Source organism: Anolis sagrei, chromosome 4 (genome assembly GCF_037176765.1).
Source record: "Anolis sagrei isolate rAnoSag1 chromosome 4, rAnoSag1.mat, whole genome shotgun sequence".
In the NCBI taxonomy this organism is placed as follows: domain Eukaryota; kingdom Metazoa; phylum Chordata; class Lepidosauria; order Squamata; family Dactyloidae; genus Anolis; species Anolis sagrei.
Window position 1 is genome coordinate 220,447,948 of NC_090024.1, and position 19,068 is coordinate 220,467,015.

The 19,068-nt window shown below is 38.4% G+C and overlaps 1 protein-coding gene across 2 annotated transcripts in view; it reads right to left on the reverse strand.

Moving 5' to 3' along the window:
- The window catches only part of PREX1 (phosphatidylinositol-3,4,5-trisphosphate dependent Rac exchange factor 1), a 227,997-nt gene that overhangs the window by 127,261 nt on the left and 81,668 nt on the right, over positions 1 to 19,068 (reverse strand). For both annotated transcript variants that reach the window (XM_060772150.2, XM_067468184.1), the window contains exons 2-3: positions 7,835 to 7,906; positions 2,406 to 2,528 (exon numbers count right to left, since the gene is read on the reverse strand). In XM_060772150.2, the coding sequence (XP_060628133.2) occupies positions 2,406 to 2,528; positions 7,835 to 7,906 (195 nt within the window). The remainder of the gene's footprint in view (positions 1 to 2,405; positions 2,529 to 7,834; positions 7,907 to 19,068) is intronic.

Sequence of the window (19,068 nt, forward strand, 5' to 3'; positions counted from 1 at the left end):
GAGATCCTGAACCAGGTAATCGGAACTGACTAATTTTGTGGAGAGATTCTCCAATATCTTTTCAGAAGGCATAAAGTGACCATATGTCTGTGCCTTCAAGTTGCCCATCAACTTACAGCAACCCCAATTTCATAGGGTTTGTCAAATAAGGAATATTCACTGATAGTTTGACATTTCCTTCCTTTAAAATATAGCCTATTAGCACCTGATTTTCCTTGGTTATCATGTAAGTATTAACCAGACTCAATCCTGCTTAGCTTTGCAGATCTGGCTACTAGATATGGACCCTTCAGGACCATCAACAGATACATCAACAGATACAGGAAAGGGGTACTTGTCTTTCCTCCTCTGGCAAGGGAGTTTAAGCACCACTGCCCAGAATCCTTAACACTGACCTAATGTACAGCATAAGGATACATAAACGAGTCAGATGCTTCAAAAACAACTTCTTCAGAATCACATCTCTTACCACCCCAAGTTCATTTTAGATGAGGAGAGCTTACACTGGGGCAACAGAAGCTGATGTCACTTTGTCAATTATGATTGCAGCTTGGTGACTTTGGTCACAGTTTTAGAGGTTATATTTAGATCGCAATATCTCCTGGCCAAGTTCAGTTCAATATATTCTGTAATTGCACACATGCCAGAGGGCTTTCATTAAGACTTGCCCAGCTGCCCTTCATGCATAAGACCCACAAATATGAAAGCAATACTTTAAAATTACCCAGCGCCTGAAGTGTTTAATTTCCTTTCTGGGTGACATTGAGGTTTCTCCACTGGATGAGGAAATTATCCGTTACATAATTGCAGATGCTACCCCTCAAAAATTAAACCTGCACTTTTTTATGCATTGTGACCACTAACCAACTAAAAATAGAATCTTTCTTACTCAACAAAGTATCTTCCTATTTTCCTTTGTAACTTTGGACTATTTCACACAATACTGTATATGCAAAAAAGACTGGGGGAATTTTTGTATTACACATGATAGACTGTCATGGGTGGTGATTTCAGCTGTAGACAAATAGCTATATGCGCAATGCAAGAGGAACACATGGCTGGCTGCATTTGCCTAGTGCCCAAACACAAGTGCATTCAGCATTTTGCACATAAATGCTAACACTTGTTTCATGCACAACATTCATGGCATAAAGGGTTGGCAGTCAGGACATAGCTACTAACAAGTTAGTGCTCTGCCTAAAAACCAGGGGAAAATATTGATCTCAGTTAACATTGCCATGCATTTCTCTGCAAAATGAACATATTCATGTGTATATGATAGACACATATTTCTCTTTATGAAGTGCCTGCATCCAAATGGGCTTTTAAGCATCTTATTAAGTCTATAATATAGACTGCATATAAAAGGGGGGAAATCTCACCCCAAAACACTAGGAAATCCTTTAGAAGAAGGAACACCTGGCAATTCTGTTCATTCACATTGTGCCTCCATTAATGGACAAGTGGGAAGGAAAAGGACGTGAGTTAGCCAGAAGCTTCCTCTTGTTTTGTCTCTAATTAAAAGGAAAGGAATGTAAATATTACTTAGTTGCAGCTGGTAGTCCTATGCATGCAACAGACCAGGGGATGGGTTGAGGACCAAATTGTTGCTCCACTCATGATTGCCATGTACTTATGAAAACCCCAGAATAAATGTTATTCATGAAGTTGATTTTGGAGCATCACAGAGCCAACATATTCAAATGCCTTCCCTTCATGCACTAATATTTGCATATATTTACATATTTTTCAGGGCTCCCTGGTGGTGCAGCTGGTTAAACCACTGAGCTGCTGAGCTTGCTGACTGAAAGGCTGGCAGAAGATGGGGCTAACAGCGGGGCTAAGCTCCTGCTGTTATGCCCAGCTTCTGCCAACCTAGCTGTTCAAAAACATGCAAATGTGAGTAGACCAATAGGTACCACTTCTGCAGTAGGCAACGGTGCTCCATGCAATCATGTTGGCCACATGATCTTGGAGGTGTCTACGGACAACACTGGCTCTTCGGCTTAGATATGGAGATGAGCATCACCCCCCAGAGTTGGACAAGACTTTTACATATTTGTTCAGTTCTCACCTTGCTCTGTGTTTACTATTGACACCCTTTCCAGAATGATGCTGTTTTCCACAATCCAAATCCAAAGTAACATTCTAAGAAAAAATTACATTCTCCACAAGGAAAAAATTAAGAGAATTAAGACCATTTGTGCTTAGCCATGTTTGATATGGTTTACAATATTTTGTAAATGCAACCATTTTTTCTAACTCACATTCAACTTCCACACAACTTGTATAATGTATCACTATATACCACTGAGGGTTTGAAGCTACTTAAGGTGAGAAAGGTGGGAAATACATTTCACCAAAAAGATAGATTTCAAGATCACATTTTGGATTATCATACTTACAAATTTTAAGAAAACATCTCCCAGTTCATGGTGAGATTGAGGTTCTGGTTGTAAACAATATTCCAGAGAAGTCAAGAAGTCTTTGTGAACATCAAGGATGTCTTCTATATTGGAAAATAAAATCTGTAACATAAAGAAATATGAAATAATAGCTGCTAATGAAAACATGCAGGCCTTTAAAATAAACTCTGCATCCAATCATTTTACAGAGTTTTATTTTGTAATTTTAAAGTTTCCTAATAATACATATGTACACCATTGAGACATTAAACTAAAGCACAGTTTAAAAAGATACTTAATTATGTTTCAGCACCATATCCGAAATGGAAAACTAAAATTTGTGTTTGGCCATGAAATCAAAATAAGTAACAATAGTTTAAAAATGACCATAATTTCTAACAATGTGTGATGTCTATATTGAAAAAACAGTAAGCTCTGCTTAGCTTTAAAACTAGTTTTGTCTATACACATGGATGCTTAAACTATGATTTGGATTCTAAATGTTGCCGAATGCAAACTATGGTTTAGTGTGGTGTCTCAACTGAACCACAGTTTTAAAAGGTCTAAGACATTACAAATGGGATCTGAAACCTAATATTTGCATCACTGAACCTTCAACTCATCAATTAACATCTTTATAATGAAGAGTATAAAGAACTGAACTGAACAGAAAAAAAGAGAAAGGGAAACTAACAAAAGAAAAAAATACTCTGTGGATAAAAAAAGACACAAAAGTGAAATAAAAAGTTCTCACTCAGCTCAATGCATGTCTTACAGTAATTATTTTGTTCAGTATTTGTTTCCACACACATTTCTAAGTTCAGTCCTTTACCTTGACTTAAAGACCTGAACAGTCTAGTTGAAAAACACTGGAGAATCAGGCTTCTTGATCAAGAAGTCTTCTAAAAGACTTCTTGATCTCACATTAACATGTTCAGCAGCTTAAACCACAGTTGAAGTCCCTTCTCTGTCATTGTAGGAAATAGTCTGTAACTTTACAGACTGATTGTTTTATGAAATCTTAAGTTGTCTTAACCCATTTTAAATAAAATACCTAACCAATAAGCAATGTTCTCATCTGCAGAGAAGTGGTAGGTCTCTCTTCCACTCCCTATGGCTACTTTCTTTATGGTAAACAGCAGTCCAACACATCTGGAGGGCACCAGGTTGGGGAAGGCTAGCTATAAGGTTTCTCTTTAGCCACCATGCTTTTTTATCTCTATATAAAATTATTGGGCAAACTTAATCTGGAGGTCGTGTTGAAATAAGCTTGAGGATAATACACAAGTTGTCGAAGGCTTTCATGGCCAGAATAACTGGGTTGTTGTAGGGTTTTTCGGGCTATATGGCCATGCTCTAGAAGCATTCTCTCCTGATGTTTCGCCTGCATCTATGGCAAGCATCCTCAGAGGTAGTGAGGATGCTTGCCATAGATGCAGGTGAAACGTCAGGAGAGAATGCCTCTAGAACATGGCCAAATAGCCCAAAAAAACCTACAACAACCCAATACACAAGTTAAAGAGCACGTCTTTAACCAAAGGAACTGCTGGCAATCCTCCATGCATCCATGCTGTTCTTAAAGTAATGCCAACAAGGAGTATGCCTTCTGGGCCATAAAGTCAATCTTGCATCTCCCTTCATCTGCTGATGGGGAAAGTCTTCTTTGCTAATCTCAACTGCTCTGACTCCACGATGGTAAAGGGTGTGGTCTCCCTGAAGGTACCAAATCTGAAGCAGATTCATACGCTCCTTCAGGAAGCATAGACCCATAGTCTGATCTCGATTTGCCAGATGATTACAAATTGACACTTGACCACAATTAAAGAGCTTTGCCAATCACAGCATGGTGTCTGTTTTAAGTGACAGTCTGTTCTAGTACAGTTGCTTATAACAGCTGCAGTCCCTTCCTTGGGATATGTTAGGCCACAGAGCAGAGGTCGACCTTGTTAATAGGTTCTGACATGCATTAATTATCTGTTCGGTATGCAATGCCCTCTGTCTTACCATTAGCTGCTTGGCTCTTGATGGATGTACAGTATTCCTCAATCAGCCAGCTGTCAAAGCGAGAGATGGCTTTCTATTTCACAAAGTGGTTTTAATGAGGAGTTTAAAAATTGTTCACGTTGCTGTCCTCAAAGAAAATTTATCCTCATTTAGGTCATGTATATTGTCACTGTTACACACAATGTTGCAAAGTCTTAAATCAAATGATTCCATTTCCAAAGCCTGAAGATAGATAAGTACATGTATGGTCGTGTCCAGCTGAAAAGGTAAGTTCTGTCTAGTAAGAAGTCACATTTCTGTATTTCTGGGAGCACAGCAGGGATATCTCTCAGAAGATTGAGATGGAGAAGACAAGTGAGTGGCCTTCCACTCCCATAATCCCCAATTACTAGTCATGCTGATTGAGGGTTATGAAAAATCAAAACATGAAATGAACAAGGCACCTACCCCTTAACCAAACAGCATCCTCTAATTAGCATGCAAAAAAGTCCTGGCAGACAGGACCAAATGTCCATCCAATAACAGATTCTCCGCATAATGCTGAGCAGTCACAAAGAAAGGTATGAGAGTGATAACCGTGCACTGTAGTTTGTGCTTTCAGCATATTATTTAGAGATACTGTACACTGTCTTTGAATGTGAAAATGCCGTTAATCTATTATAGCTAATACCTCTTGACAAATATATTTGCCTATCAATCTGAGATCTAGTTAGGCTGCATGAGTAGCACAGAACCAATAAGATAATACGGTTAACTGACTGCAACAATCTCATCTTACAGCAATGTGTAGAATGACTAAATCTGTAAGAAAAGCATTTTTAAGCACTTACTTTCTTACAGTCAGATCCCCATACTTGCAAGGGCTGGGGCTGAAGAATCCCCATGGAAGTGAAAAAAACATGGGGGAGCACTTTTTTTAAAGAAGAGAACACCTCCAGAAAGTCCTTCAGCCAGAGCATGATCATAGAGTTGCACTGGAGGACCTAGAGATTCTTATGAGAGAACATTTAAATCAAATTTGCAAATTATGAAACATACAAAAGTCAAATCCTAAGTGTGGAGACCTGACTGTAAAAGGTAAAGGTTTTCCCCTGACATTAAAATTGATTCAACTAGCCATGACATAAAGTAGACCATTTCCAGCAGCTTCACTCAAAAAAGTAATATATCATTGCCACCTGTAGGCCTACTGATACCAGAAAAATGCACTTGTTAAATCTTTTGCTGCTTAAGTACTGAAGAGGGGAGTGGGCAGACAACCTTCACAAAATCTATCAGCCATCCCTAATATTCAAATCTTACATTGAGAACCTCATAGAAACCCAGACCTTTATTTCTATATCTGCTTCTGAAATCCTCCTGGTTGTTTAGTCATGGGACAAACTGGAAATATCCTTCTGCATGCATAACGAAGCATAAAGGCACTTCAGGCATAAACACAATTAATAAAAAAAACAGAGAACAGAAAATTAATCTTGATGTGGTATTTGATTGTGCAAAAGATATATTCAGCATCTTTCGTGGTGATAAGTTAATTGGAATAAAAACAATAGCTATACTATTCATCAGCATCTTTTTGTTTGCTGCCTCTATAGGACAGTAAAAGCTTCACTGGCTGAATCTTTAGTCATGCACAGCTGTGGAAACCCGCTCAATGAGCCTTTTGGGAGAATATGTTGGCAATCCTATGTAGAACTGACCCTAGAGAAAGACTCACAGATGCCATCACAGGACATCTCTCCAGCAGATGAAAGAAAAAAAAAAGACGTGTAACCCTGGTTGCCCAGAAATAATCCTCATTTGCCTTCAAATTCATCCCTGAATTAGATGCTCAACCAATTACACTCCTCTCATTCATTTTCCTCATGGTACTTTTCCCCACATCTACTACAATGAGCAAGAGGTACTATGTGGATGTTTCCTTTATCAGAAACAAGGCAACATTCCAATTTCTACTCTGCCCTAGATCTGGATTGGGTGAGATTAAATCAAATTTATCTCCCATGTTTTCTGGAGCTCAGCTTAATCCAAGACAGGGAAAGGACACTTATCATTAGATGCTATTAGTGCTTCTTCTCCAAAATTGATAACAGATTTGCCTGAGTCAACTGAGGGCTGAGAAGAGCGGTATATAAATGAAGCAAATAAATAAATAAATAAATAATAAATAAAAGAAAATTATTATTAATAATAATAACTATGGATTGTCAATGTCTCAATCCCAGGTGATAGCAGGATTGAAGAGAAACAACTGGAAAAGCTGACACGATATGAGGATTTAAAGATCGAACTGCAAAGACTCTGGCACAAGCCAGTCAAGGTGGTCTCAGTGGTGATCGGCACATTGGGTGCAGTGCCTAAAGACCTTGGCCTGCACTTAAACACAAAATTACCATCTGCAGAAGGCACGCATCATTCACTGATACATCACACAGTCCTACACACTTGGGAGGTGTCCAATACAACAGCTAGAAGAGTGAACTTGTCTGCTATGGACTCATATTGTTGTGTTTCAAATAATAAAAATAATAAATTTTATTTCTTACCTGACTATTACTTCTTCACATTTTAGAAAAAAAATCCACTTAAAATCTGGTTTTTGCCTCCTGCAGAATTCTGGGTTTTGTAGTTAGGGAGGAGACTTTCACTAAACTACAAACCCCAGAATTCTGCAGGAGACAGGAACCGAATTTTAAGTGAATTTTTCTCTCTAGTGTGATGAAGTAGAATAATGACTCAAGGTATAGACAAACTCCTGGTTTGAACTAAGGGAACTACAGATGCTATCAATTAGTTTCAGGGTATTTGGCTGTAAACTTCATTCTACACACTCATATTCATATTTATTCATTCTGTTCAAAAGGTAAAGATGTTCTGATGTTTCTCCACTAAAGATTAAAGAAATATTTTTGGGAATTAAAAAAAAGTTTTTAAAGGGCTGAGAAGTGACAGTGATCACCATAGTTTGACATTTCTTCTGCACAAAATTCACAACTGGTTGTTTTTTTCCGAGAGGGGTGTGTGTAACAATTTTCTGTGATTGTTCCTGCACAGAAAATGTTATTTTTTGTGCCAAGTCACTATGTTAAATTTTTCATAGAACAAGCTCCAAATTTCAAACATGCTTCAAAAATTGTCTGGCTTTCTCAGAACAGGAAGAGCATTACTAAAATTACTTTTTTCTTCCTTCAAGAATAAAATTGATGACAAATGACACCCCTAATCTCCATGCTAGGAAAAACACTCATTTGTTATCTCTATGTGTGAAGCTTCTCTAAAAATTAAATTCCGTGCATAGAAAATAATGTCGTAATTCCAACTATGTGATCACTAACAGCCAACTGATTTAATAAATGTAAACCTGACCAACTGGGATTGGCATTAATCAGTAATGCATAAAGCAATTTGTTTTCTGCAAGCATTACCTTGACGTTTTCCTCTGTTATGTATTTCTCAGCTTTGTCCACCGCATTTTGTCTAATTCGGTGCAGGAACGCCTATAGAGGAACAAAGAAAGAGAAAATAGTATTATAGTATTATAGTCAAAATGAGACTGCTTTACTGTTACTGCTTTTATCTTCTAGGGTTCCAATAGATTGAGGGTGTCTATGGAAAAGGACTGCTTACTTCCATGCTGAAACCTATCAATACATGCTTCACTTCATTATGGGACATTTTGCATTCTGTGTAAGATTGTACAGAGATTTTTCAAAAATTGTACAGAGATCTTTCTGACTTTCTGACTTAATCCTAGCAAAGACATTATTACCACAAGTGGAATTTTGCAGTTTGTCTTACAGCCAACAAAGCTACCACTGCATTTGCATTTCTTCAGAAGTGTTTCTGCCAGTTATTTTACCTAGATATCTGGTATCAATGGCATACCAAAGGAAGCCAGTGTTTGTTTATCCCCTCAGTGCCTTCCCTTTCTTCCTCTAAAAAATGGGACTGTTTTGATTTGATTAGGAAGGCAAGAGGCCTGGGTCTCATCACATGAAGAGATTTGTGTCAAGGAAAGAAAAAGGAAAAGACTAAAAGTTTCATCAAAGCCAAGAGGGAAACAGAAAGCTCTTCTCTGAAACAGCTACATAGTGAGGATAAGAACCAAGCATCATTTCTGTGTGAGATGGGAGAAATAGATGTTATTTGGAAAAGGCTAATTGTGCATTACTCCTGGTTACTATTAATTATTACTACAAACTTAATTTTTATCTAGAATAGAGAACAGGGCTTGATCAAGAGGAGAGTTTTCACAATCTTATAACTTCTAAGAGAATAGAAGTTATAATGTTTCTCGTTCACAGAGTGAAAAGGAAAGAGAGGGCTTTTCTAGCACATGCTGCAATAAATAAGAGTTGAGCACTGCAAGGAACACCATACCTAACAATGCTACCATTTCTACTTTGCACAGAATATGTGAAAAGACTGGGGCAAACTACAAGAATGTTCTGCCTCCTCTACATTGGGAAGACTGAGCGTACCATCCTTAAAAATTCTGCAATAAGCACTGGCCTCTGCCAAGTTAATGCATATTACACCCTATGTGTATATTAACTAAAAACAAAACATAGTTGAGCATCCTTTATCTGGAATCCCAAATTCAAAAATACAAAATCTGAAGTTGTGGCTGAGATAGTGACAGCTTTGTTTTTTGATGGTTCAGTCTACATAAACATGGTTTCATGCACAAAAATATTTAAAATAATATCTAAAATTACCTTCAGACTAAGCTGTATAAGTTGGATATTAAATATAAATAAACTGAATGCTTAAACATGGGTCTCATTTTCTAGATAATATCTACACTACATTGTGTAGGTAGATGCAAATACAGATATTATTTTTTTAAAAACCTGGGGGGAAAAACCCCGAATCTGGTCCCAAGCATTTCAAATATGGAATACTCAATGTATAATCCCTTGAAATACTTAGTTGTACTTATATCCAAAAGCTTTATAGAGATAATTAAAACCCATGAAATAACACACTTTTATAGGTTTTTAAAAAAAATAAAAAGTATTACTGTCCCAGTAGCATGGCATAAATCCTGAAAAACATTTGCTGCATTTGATCCTTCCCAGTGTAATTCTAGACCAGGGATCCTCAAACTACGGCCCGAGGGCCGGATACGGCCCTTCAAGGTCATTTACCCGGCCCTCCTTCAGGGTCAACCTAAGTCTGAAATGATTTGAAAGCACACAACAACAACAACAATCCTATTTCATCAGCCAAAAGCAGGCCCACACTTGCCACTGAAATACTAATAAGCTTATATTTTTAAAATTTGTTCTTGATTTTAATTATTGTATTGTTTTAAAGTGTTTTTGCATTACAAATAAGATATATGCAATGTGTATAGGAATTCATTTTTTTTTCAAATTATAATCTGGCCCTCCAACAGTTTGAGGGACTGTGACCTGGCCCTCTGTTTAAAAAGTTTGAGGACCCCTGTTCTATGAAATGATGTGAAGTTCTTACAGAAGGAACAAACAAGAGTGTATCACCAGACAGAGGAGATGTGGAGGCGTGAAGTAGGATGAAAATTAGTCAGAACAGACAAGAAGACCTAATAAAAACTGGATAGAAGGTGACCTACACTATACCTGAATTAAGGCAGATATTTGGCACAAACCTGTGTAGCATCATACTCATCATCAATTCACCCCATACAAATATTAAAAATCTAAGTAATTAGAACCAATTCAAATATAGCCATTAAAAAGGAAACAACACTTAGAAAATACAGCACATTATGGTCTTTTCCCCTGGAGCAGTCAATCCACCAAGGCAAACCCTAAACAAAAAAGGTTTTTGGCTGACATGAAAGAATAGAAAGGAGGGTGTCAGACTAACCTCCCTAGAAAACAACTTCCAGAGCTTGGGAGCAGCCAGCCACCAAGAGAGCCCTCTCCCATATTGTCACCAGACGCAGCTGTGTCAGTGGTGGAACAGAGAGAAGGGCCTCCCCAGAAGATCTCAAAAAACAGTCAGACTTACATGGGAGCATGCAGTCCTTCAGATGACCTGGGCATGAGACTACAAGCCATACCTAGCAATTTGAATTGTGCCCAGAAACAGACTGACACCCAGTGGAGATGTTGTAACAAGGGAGTTCAGTATTCTCATCCCAGATAACTATTTTTAATGTCAGTTAGGATTGGGATCTTTCAGAATTGAAAAGCAGTAGAGTAAATAAATTAACACCTGAATATACAAGACAATAATCATAATCACAATCTTTGCCCACTGATTGCACCAGTGGCTTAATTTGCTCTAATTCCCCATCCACCACCGCTTTTTCTAGGGGTGAATTATGGTGCTATGATAGCATTTGAGGCTAATCTACACTGCCATATAATACAGTTTGAACTGCAGTGAACTGCATTATTGGGGTCTAAACTGGTTATATAATGAAGTTCAAAGTGCATTTTTGGCAATGTAGATTCAGCTGGGTGAAGGTATTCCTGGCCATCCAGACTTCACATCGGTGCTCATGTGAGATTTAAACAATGAGTATGCAGACACCATTCTTCCTCTTCAGCTAACTCGGAAAGCAAATGACTCAACAGACATTTCCTCTTCCTTCCCTTACAAGATATGCAACGCATACAAGAGCTCATCCAGGACTCATATTTCTTTAAAATCAACTTACTATTGTGACCTACACTGTATTTACTTGTGTGTTACGACTTATTCCATAGGATTTCCAGCTTCCCAAATGATACGGTAAGGAACTAGCTCTCTAATAAATCCTGCATCATTGCACAAATTGCACATGCTTTAGAAGGCTCGGACAAGTCTTTAAAATAAAAAAGCAGAGGAGACTTAACTATCTGATAAACTCTTTCAAGAAATCTGAACAAATGGCAGTTGACAAAACAACTGATTATCATTGCCAAGAAACACAGACCAGGGATCTAGCCTTGTAAAAGATAAACTCCCCACCTATCTAAAGAACAAAAAATGAATGAAAAGAACACTCTTCTTGCATTTCAAAAAACATCAGTAGTAAAATCCAGGCAGAACAAAACAATCAAACAAATAAAATTTTAGAAGTTCTCCCTGCGGGGAAAAAAAAGAAAAAGGCAAGAGGACAGCATCAAAGTTGAAAACAAAGAAGACATTATTGAAAGCAGAACAAAGACAGATATACTGTTGAACTCCCTAGCCAAGAATGCAAGAGTGCACATGCAAAATACTTCTGCAAAGATTCAATAATGGCTTTTCAATTAAAGGGCTGGGGTAGGGAGAGAAAAGAAAAACTAAGGATGCTTCCAGGTGGACAGCTCCTGGTGCTGCCATTTAAAAGCTATTCTACCTTTCCCTTCTTATTGGATATTATCCAATAAGAATATATATATATAAACCAAACATAGGCAAAACACAAAAGGGTTACAAATTAGAAACAGTGACATTTGGCTTTCCATAAAATTCCATTAGTGAGACAGGGCAACTGGAGAGTAAAAGTTTAATCTATATAATATAATAATATAATAATAAAACTTTCTTTCTATCCCACTCTATCTCCCCAATAGGGACTCCGGGTGGTTCACAACATACAGTGGCAAATGTTCAATGCCATAAAGTGCAACCAAAAAAGCAAACAAACCATAAACATATTAGACATCAATATCTAGAAACATCTGAAGCCTCAGAAAAAAAATGAACATGAGAACTAAAAGTGTGTTCCAGTACTTGTCAAATTATTAGCAACTTAAGTACATTAGCAACAATAATACTAAGCATGAATATGATGTTACTGTGTTCCATAAATTCAGAATATCAGCATAGCCTTATAAGGAAGGCCAGTCCAATTATCCCAAACTGCAGAACAAAAAGAGGCCCCTGATGTGTGATGATGTGAATCAGTTCTATTCAAACATAAAAGGTCATTTTCTTAAGGGTTCCAATGGTTAGTGCCATGGTGCAAATATGAACAAAGCAAACACACAGCTAGAGTATTGAGAAGTATTTATGTTTTAGCCAATCAACCATTTTCTCCCCACTACTGACATGGAACCAAGCTCAAAAGAGCTAAAACAGAACCTATTTTCACATATACTAAGCTTTGTATTTTTAGGTATGTCCTCATTTGCTCAAGGCATTGTTTATTAATACATTTACTTTATTGTTAAACCCACCGATAAAGTCCAGTTTTGTACAACTATCTTCCCCATCATATGTGAACACATAAAAGAGCAACACAATGGTGTTCTGTAGTAATTCACAAACTTGGAGATGATGCTTTGAGACTTTTATGGCTCAGTGCCAATTCTCAGGAATGACAAAGGAATTTCGCCCCCATTCCAGTCCTTCGCTTCTCTTATGAAAGGATGGGATGCTGTGCCAAGAAACTGTTTTGCACAAGTGGTATCAAAGTCAGTAGGATTTGCCAAAGTACAACCCAATGGCAGGGGATCCACCCAAAACCACCAATGGCTTTTCAACCTCCACAGGAGAAATCCAAAGGTGTTGCCAAGATCAAACCATTTGGGTATTTTGATCTATATTTTGCAGATGAAAAAGGCTGGCAGATGGCACCTGCTGTTTTTGAGTGTCAGTCTTCTTTGGCATTTGCCTTCTACTGGGCTATCATCATCCCCTTTCACAACATCAATTACACCACAATGTATGCCCCACAGGGCAGTGAAATTACAAGTCTCTAATGATGTTCAGCATCATGCTGGGGAGCCCCAGTGAATTCAGATGCAGAATGGTTTTTTATGGGGATTAAGTATGAGATGAAGGTTTGCCCTATGAAATCTATTGGTAGTTATGAGGTACAGAGTTAACTAATACTACCTTCCCCTGAAAAAATCATAGTAAAATCAGAGTGAAATGAACTTAGATATTGGGCAAAAGAAGCTACACAGTAACTATAGAATGTACCCATTTTTAAATTTTGTCAAGCAGATCATTCATTCTACCTCAACACTGCCTTCTCTTACTGATCATGATTTCCCAGAGTTTCAGGCATAAATCTTTCCAAGCACCTGCTATCTTAACTGGAGACACCAGGGATTAGAAACATGAAAATAAGGAACTTAGTAAATGCTGAAATAATTGTGCATCCTCTATCTGAATTAATGAGGAAACTTAAGAACCTGAGACGTTTCCTTTTTTCTATTGATTAGCTAATATAATAAGTCACTAATAAGGTTCACTCAGCTGAAATCCAAATGCACACTGAGATCTCCCTGCTGAGGATGCCTCCACCTACAAAAACTGACATGCATTGACAGCACTTTAATGGTGTCTAAAAGCTAGGAGATCAACTTATTAAGTATAAATGGGAAAGCAATCAAAATCCAGACCACTGTTATAGGATTTATTTTCTTCTCTGTGCCAGCTTAATGACTCAAATATCCGGAGGGGAAGGGGAAGGTGCTTACATAAGGAAATAGAACCTTCTTGTTGTATAAATAAAAGAAATGTAAGAATTGCCACCATCCTTGAGAGCTCTAATACACAGTATTCAACATTTTCTCCCTCAAAACTCCCCCCCCCCCCCATACACACACACACAGAAAATAATCTCTTTGCTCTTGTTCATGCCCTAGTGGGGTGACCATTAATAATTTCTATTGACTCAGCATCCATAGAACATTCCCTTAGTTCAGGCACAAGAAAGGTCAGGGGATTCAGGATATGAGGAAAGACTGCTTTCCCTCCCTCTGGTCATTCTATAATCAGTTCTGCCTGCTCTTCTGCCTGCCTTGCCTTAAAGAGCACTTGAAAAGAAACAGCAAATAGTGTTCCCAAGCCGATGAAAATAGAATTTTAAAAATCAAATAATTGGAAAGGACCCCAACTCCCTGCTCTACGTAGGAACTCCAACAGGTAGCTGTCCAGCCTCTTGTTGAAGAAGTCCAAAGAAGGAGATACACCTCTCTAGCCAATTTGTGCCATTAGCAAATCACTCTTATAGTCAAGGCATTCCTTCTAGGTTGTATTAAAACCTACTCTCCTGTAACTTCAGATCATTAGACCTGGGCCTGCCCAACTTCTGTGTGACAGCTCTTGATATGCTGAAAGAGTGCAATCATGACACCAAGCTGAACATGCTCAGCACCTCCAACCTTTCCTCATATGTTTTGTTCTCCAGATCTCTTATCAAGCTCATTGCCCTTCTTTGAACCTGTTTATATGGACACTGGGGATTTGTGGAAAGCCTTCTGATTAACATGCAAAGAACTGGATTTTAGTTTATCTAGGAATGTTCTCTGTATCCCTTTTGCAATGGGTTGCAATGACCGTTGGTTTTGCTATTATCAGTATTTTGTGTGTTACATAAACAACCAAGTAAAAATGTATGGAAATCTCACTTCAAAGGTACAACTACATCTATGGATTTTTGTGCTCTTGTTTATAGAGTTTAGTGCTTCAATTATTGTTTCTTCCATAATTAGCTAGTTTTATAACATCACTCCTAGAATAGCCCACAGATTTGAGGGACTCATCTCTAGAACAGCTCCAGTGACCCAACTGCCCTACCCAGCTTTGGGGCAATGCCTGAACCAGGCAAAATCAAGTGGTTTGCAACATAGTTCTGTGTCTCTTTTCTATACCACTCCTTCTCCTTTAAACAATTTCCCCAAAACCCTCTGTTGATTATGTTTTACAGGATTCAAACGAAGCCATTCCCCTTCTCCTCATTCCTTCCTCTTAGTGCCTGTTCTTGCAAAAAACACAATCATATCACGCACAGAGACTCAAATGCCAGTTTCCTCTGGGTCCGAGAAAAGAATCAAGCCATTCTTTTTAAAAACATAGAGGGGAAGCTGAAGAGGAAAGAAGCCTGCTAGTGTACATTACAATGAAATGCTAATCAAGAATTTACCCTCCCCAACATTCCCATAGATGTGGCCTCATTCCGGGAACTCCTGTTGGTTGCAGACTCTGAAGTCTTGGCTGGTTGCCTGGGGTCCCCTTTGTGACTTCACAGTCTTTGTGATTCACTGGAGCCAGTCTGGAATCCAGGTCTCATACACCCTTACATGTGATGTGTTTATGGAAATGGACTAGGACAACCAGGTACAAATCTTTGCTGACTGGATGGACATGTTGCTAGCCTGTATGTGGGACTCTCTTCTTCACAGGGTGGTTGAAAACAACTTGAAGGCAGACAGCAACAACAACAACAACAACAGGCTAATGTGACAAGCTCCTGGGAAAATGCAAACAATAATCTCCATATTCAAGACAAGTACAAATTTTCAGACAAAATAACCATGGGAGCAGCACAGGGGAAGTAGCTGAGGATGAATGTAGCATCATGAATGGTAGTCTAGAATCACCCCTGTTGCATCTCCTTGTTGAGTGTGTGACGCATGAGGCAGGGGAAGAGAGGGAATCCTTAATGAAATCAATAATTTATTGTCATTTTCTTTTATGTTTACCATTTGACACGCTACTGCTTCTAAAACAGCAGCTGGTGTTTTATTAAGGAAGCAGTGCCTTGTTATTCTCATCTTCCATAGACAAACACCTTTCACTTCCAGTAATTCTAGCACTCACTTAAACATACTGATTTACATGCAGAGTAAAAAAAATTTCAGTTACTCAGAGAATGACACTTGCATACAAAAAGGTAATCTGACCTTGATAAATGGTGTCATCATCATTAGGTCAAATAGGCAGGCAGCTGCCATGGGTTCAGACCTCAGAAACGTACAATACAGACCTTCAAGGGGCAGCTTTATACAGATGAGGTTTTGTTAACCCTTATTTCAAAATTTGTATTTTTTATTTTAAGATAATTAACACAGCAGGGCCATGGAATATAATAAATTATAAACTTTCATGAAAGATTTCTACATTATTTTATATTTATCATTTTATGTGTGTTTTTATTTTCATTTTTGAAATGTAGTGATTTATTGTTGCTGTTAAAAAAAGAAATAGCTTACTCTTCTAAAATAACAACATATGTTTAAAACAGGGAAATTGTTGTAATTTTAAATAAACTTAGCTGTTTCAAGTTTTGTGCTTTTCATTATTTCATAAGATACCTGTTTTTGAAAACTGGATAGGGAGAGTGCAAATAGTTAACCTTAGAAAGCAAAGTAGCCTCCACCTACTTCTTCCTACAGGGTGCCATCAAGCAAATATTTATGGCAGAGGAATAGAGACCAACTTTACAAAATCAGTAGGTGGTAGCTGACTTACTACATTCATAAATTAACACCTTCAAGCAGGAACAAAGTAGAAGTGTGCCATATGATTATAGATTAAGCATCTCTTATTTAGAATTCCAAAATCCAAAATACTACAAATTCCAAAATCATCCACATGATTTTGTGGTGCAGACAATGACACCTTTGTTTCATGCACAAACTTATTCAATATACTGGGTCCCATTTTCAAGATTATTATTATTATTATTATTATTATTATTGTATTGTCGAAGGCTTTCATGGCTGGAATCACTGGATTGTTGTAGATTTTTTCGGACTATATGGCCATGTTCTAGAGGCATTCTCTCCTGACGTTTCGCCTGCATCTATGGCAAGCATCCTCACCTCTAAGGATGCTTGCCATAGATGCAGGCAAAACGCCAGGAGAGAATGCCTCTAGAACATGGCCATATAGCCCGAAAAAACCTACAACAACCCATTATTATTATTGTTGTTGTTGTTGTTGTTGTTGCTGCTGCTTATTACCCGCCTCTCCTCATGGCTCAAGGCAGGTTACAAACAATTAAAATACATAAAAACAGAAAAACACTACATATGCACACAATAAAATGTACCTCCATAAAAGTTACACACCAAAACGTATCTCTACAAAATACATACTAAATTATGCAAAAAAGAGATCAAACAAAGAACACTTAAAATTCATTTTTAAAGACTGTCTGGGTAGGCCTGCTGGAAGAGATAGGCAATTGAGCATGGTCTGCTCCATGAGGTTACAACTGAATAATATGTCTATATATAGTTTTTTAAATTCCAACAGCTCATTTATCTGGTCATTTCACAGTTGTTGTGTGGCCAATGAAAAGACTGATTGTTGCCAGTCGGGTTCTGGCTGGTTGGAGAGCAGACGCCCCTCAGAAGGCCAAAGTGTTTCAGGCAGATGCTATGGGAGAAGGCAAACCTGTAGGTAACCTGGACCCAAACCATGTAGGCCTATAAAAGTCAAAACCAACATCTTGTACTTTGCCCAGAAACTAATTGGCAGCCAGTGGAGTGGCTTTAGGATAGGTGTGATATGCTCATTCCTAGATGTTCCTGTAACCAATCTGGCTGCTGTATTTTGAACCAGCTGGGGTTTCTGAACTTGGTACAAGAATAGCCCCATGTGAAGCACATTGCAGAAGTCCAGCCTTTAGATTACCTGTGTGTGCAGTACCATCTTCAGGTCCTCCAAATCTAGGAAGGGATGCAATTGGCATATCGGCCGAAGCTGATAGTAAGCACTCCTGACCGTCGCATCTACCTGGACTGACACTTGGAGGGACGTATCCACAAGCACTTCCAAGCTGAGAGCACAGTCTTTCAGGGGAGTGTAACCCCATTCAGAACTGGATGACACACCTCTATCACCAGATGAGAACCCTTGATGGCAAGCACCTCTGCATTGTCTGGATTCAGTTTCAATTTGTTTTTCCTCATCCAGCCCATTGCCTGCTCTAGATATATAAGATATCTCATTATGTATGTATGTATGTATGTATGTATGTATGTGCAAAAACAGATATTCCAAAGTCCAAAAATAAAATCCAAACTCCAAAGCACTTCTAGTCTCAAGAATTTCAGCTAAGGGATATTCAACCTGTGTTAAATCCAGAGCTGTCCAACTGGTCTGGATGAGAAAGAACGCTGAGTGCTGCTTCTTTTGGCTGCCTAAAGGCATGAAAATGTTCTGATCTTCCAAACAGACCTCACACTTTTAAATGCTGTGGGCAAAACAGCCACACAGGTAACAAGTCTTTGGAAACTGAGGTCTTTTGCCATGAAAACAGGCCATTTGACAGCAATAAACTTTAAAAGGTATGCTTATTATCTTATTATTTAGAACAACCAAAAGCACATTTATTGTGCTGCCTCAATGTGCCAATGCACTGACTAGATGTATTAAGCTGTCTATTCAATTTGGGTTCCCTTTTCTCCTCTCTCAGCTGCTCTTGCATTCAATCCTGAAGAGTAGCGCCTACAATCTGGCCAAGAAATTTGCACAAGGAGTCCCCTTTGGTGCTGACACTCACGGCATTCACACTGCCTCTACGTGTGAGGGCTTGCCACCCAAATTTACCAATATTCCCCACCTCTTTCCAGATGCTCTCCCAACCCTACCTTTCCATACTCCACTACACTTTTTTACCCCTCTGTCCTCCAAGAATCTCTAGATAACCTTGCCAATTCCAGATATTTTCAAGCCAACGCAAATAGCTGATTTAACACTTCACAATCCAGTCTGCACACTGGACTGGATTTGGCCTTTGCTCACAGAAGCTTCAGCTCAAGTTGGCATGCCAACTACTGTGAATTCACACAGAGCAGGGCTTTTATTTGAGGTGAAATATAGAGTGGAAAATCACCTCTGAGTTTAATAAAAACAACACTCTGAGATTGCCAAGGATTTGTGGTACATCTATCACTCCTCTTGGAATTCTCTCTCTACATCGAACTGAGATTTCAGACTCTGACAGTAAATA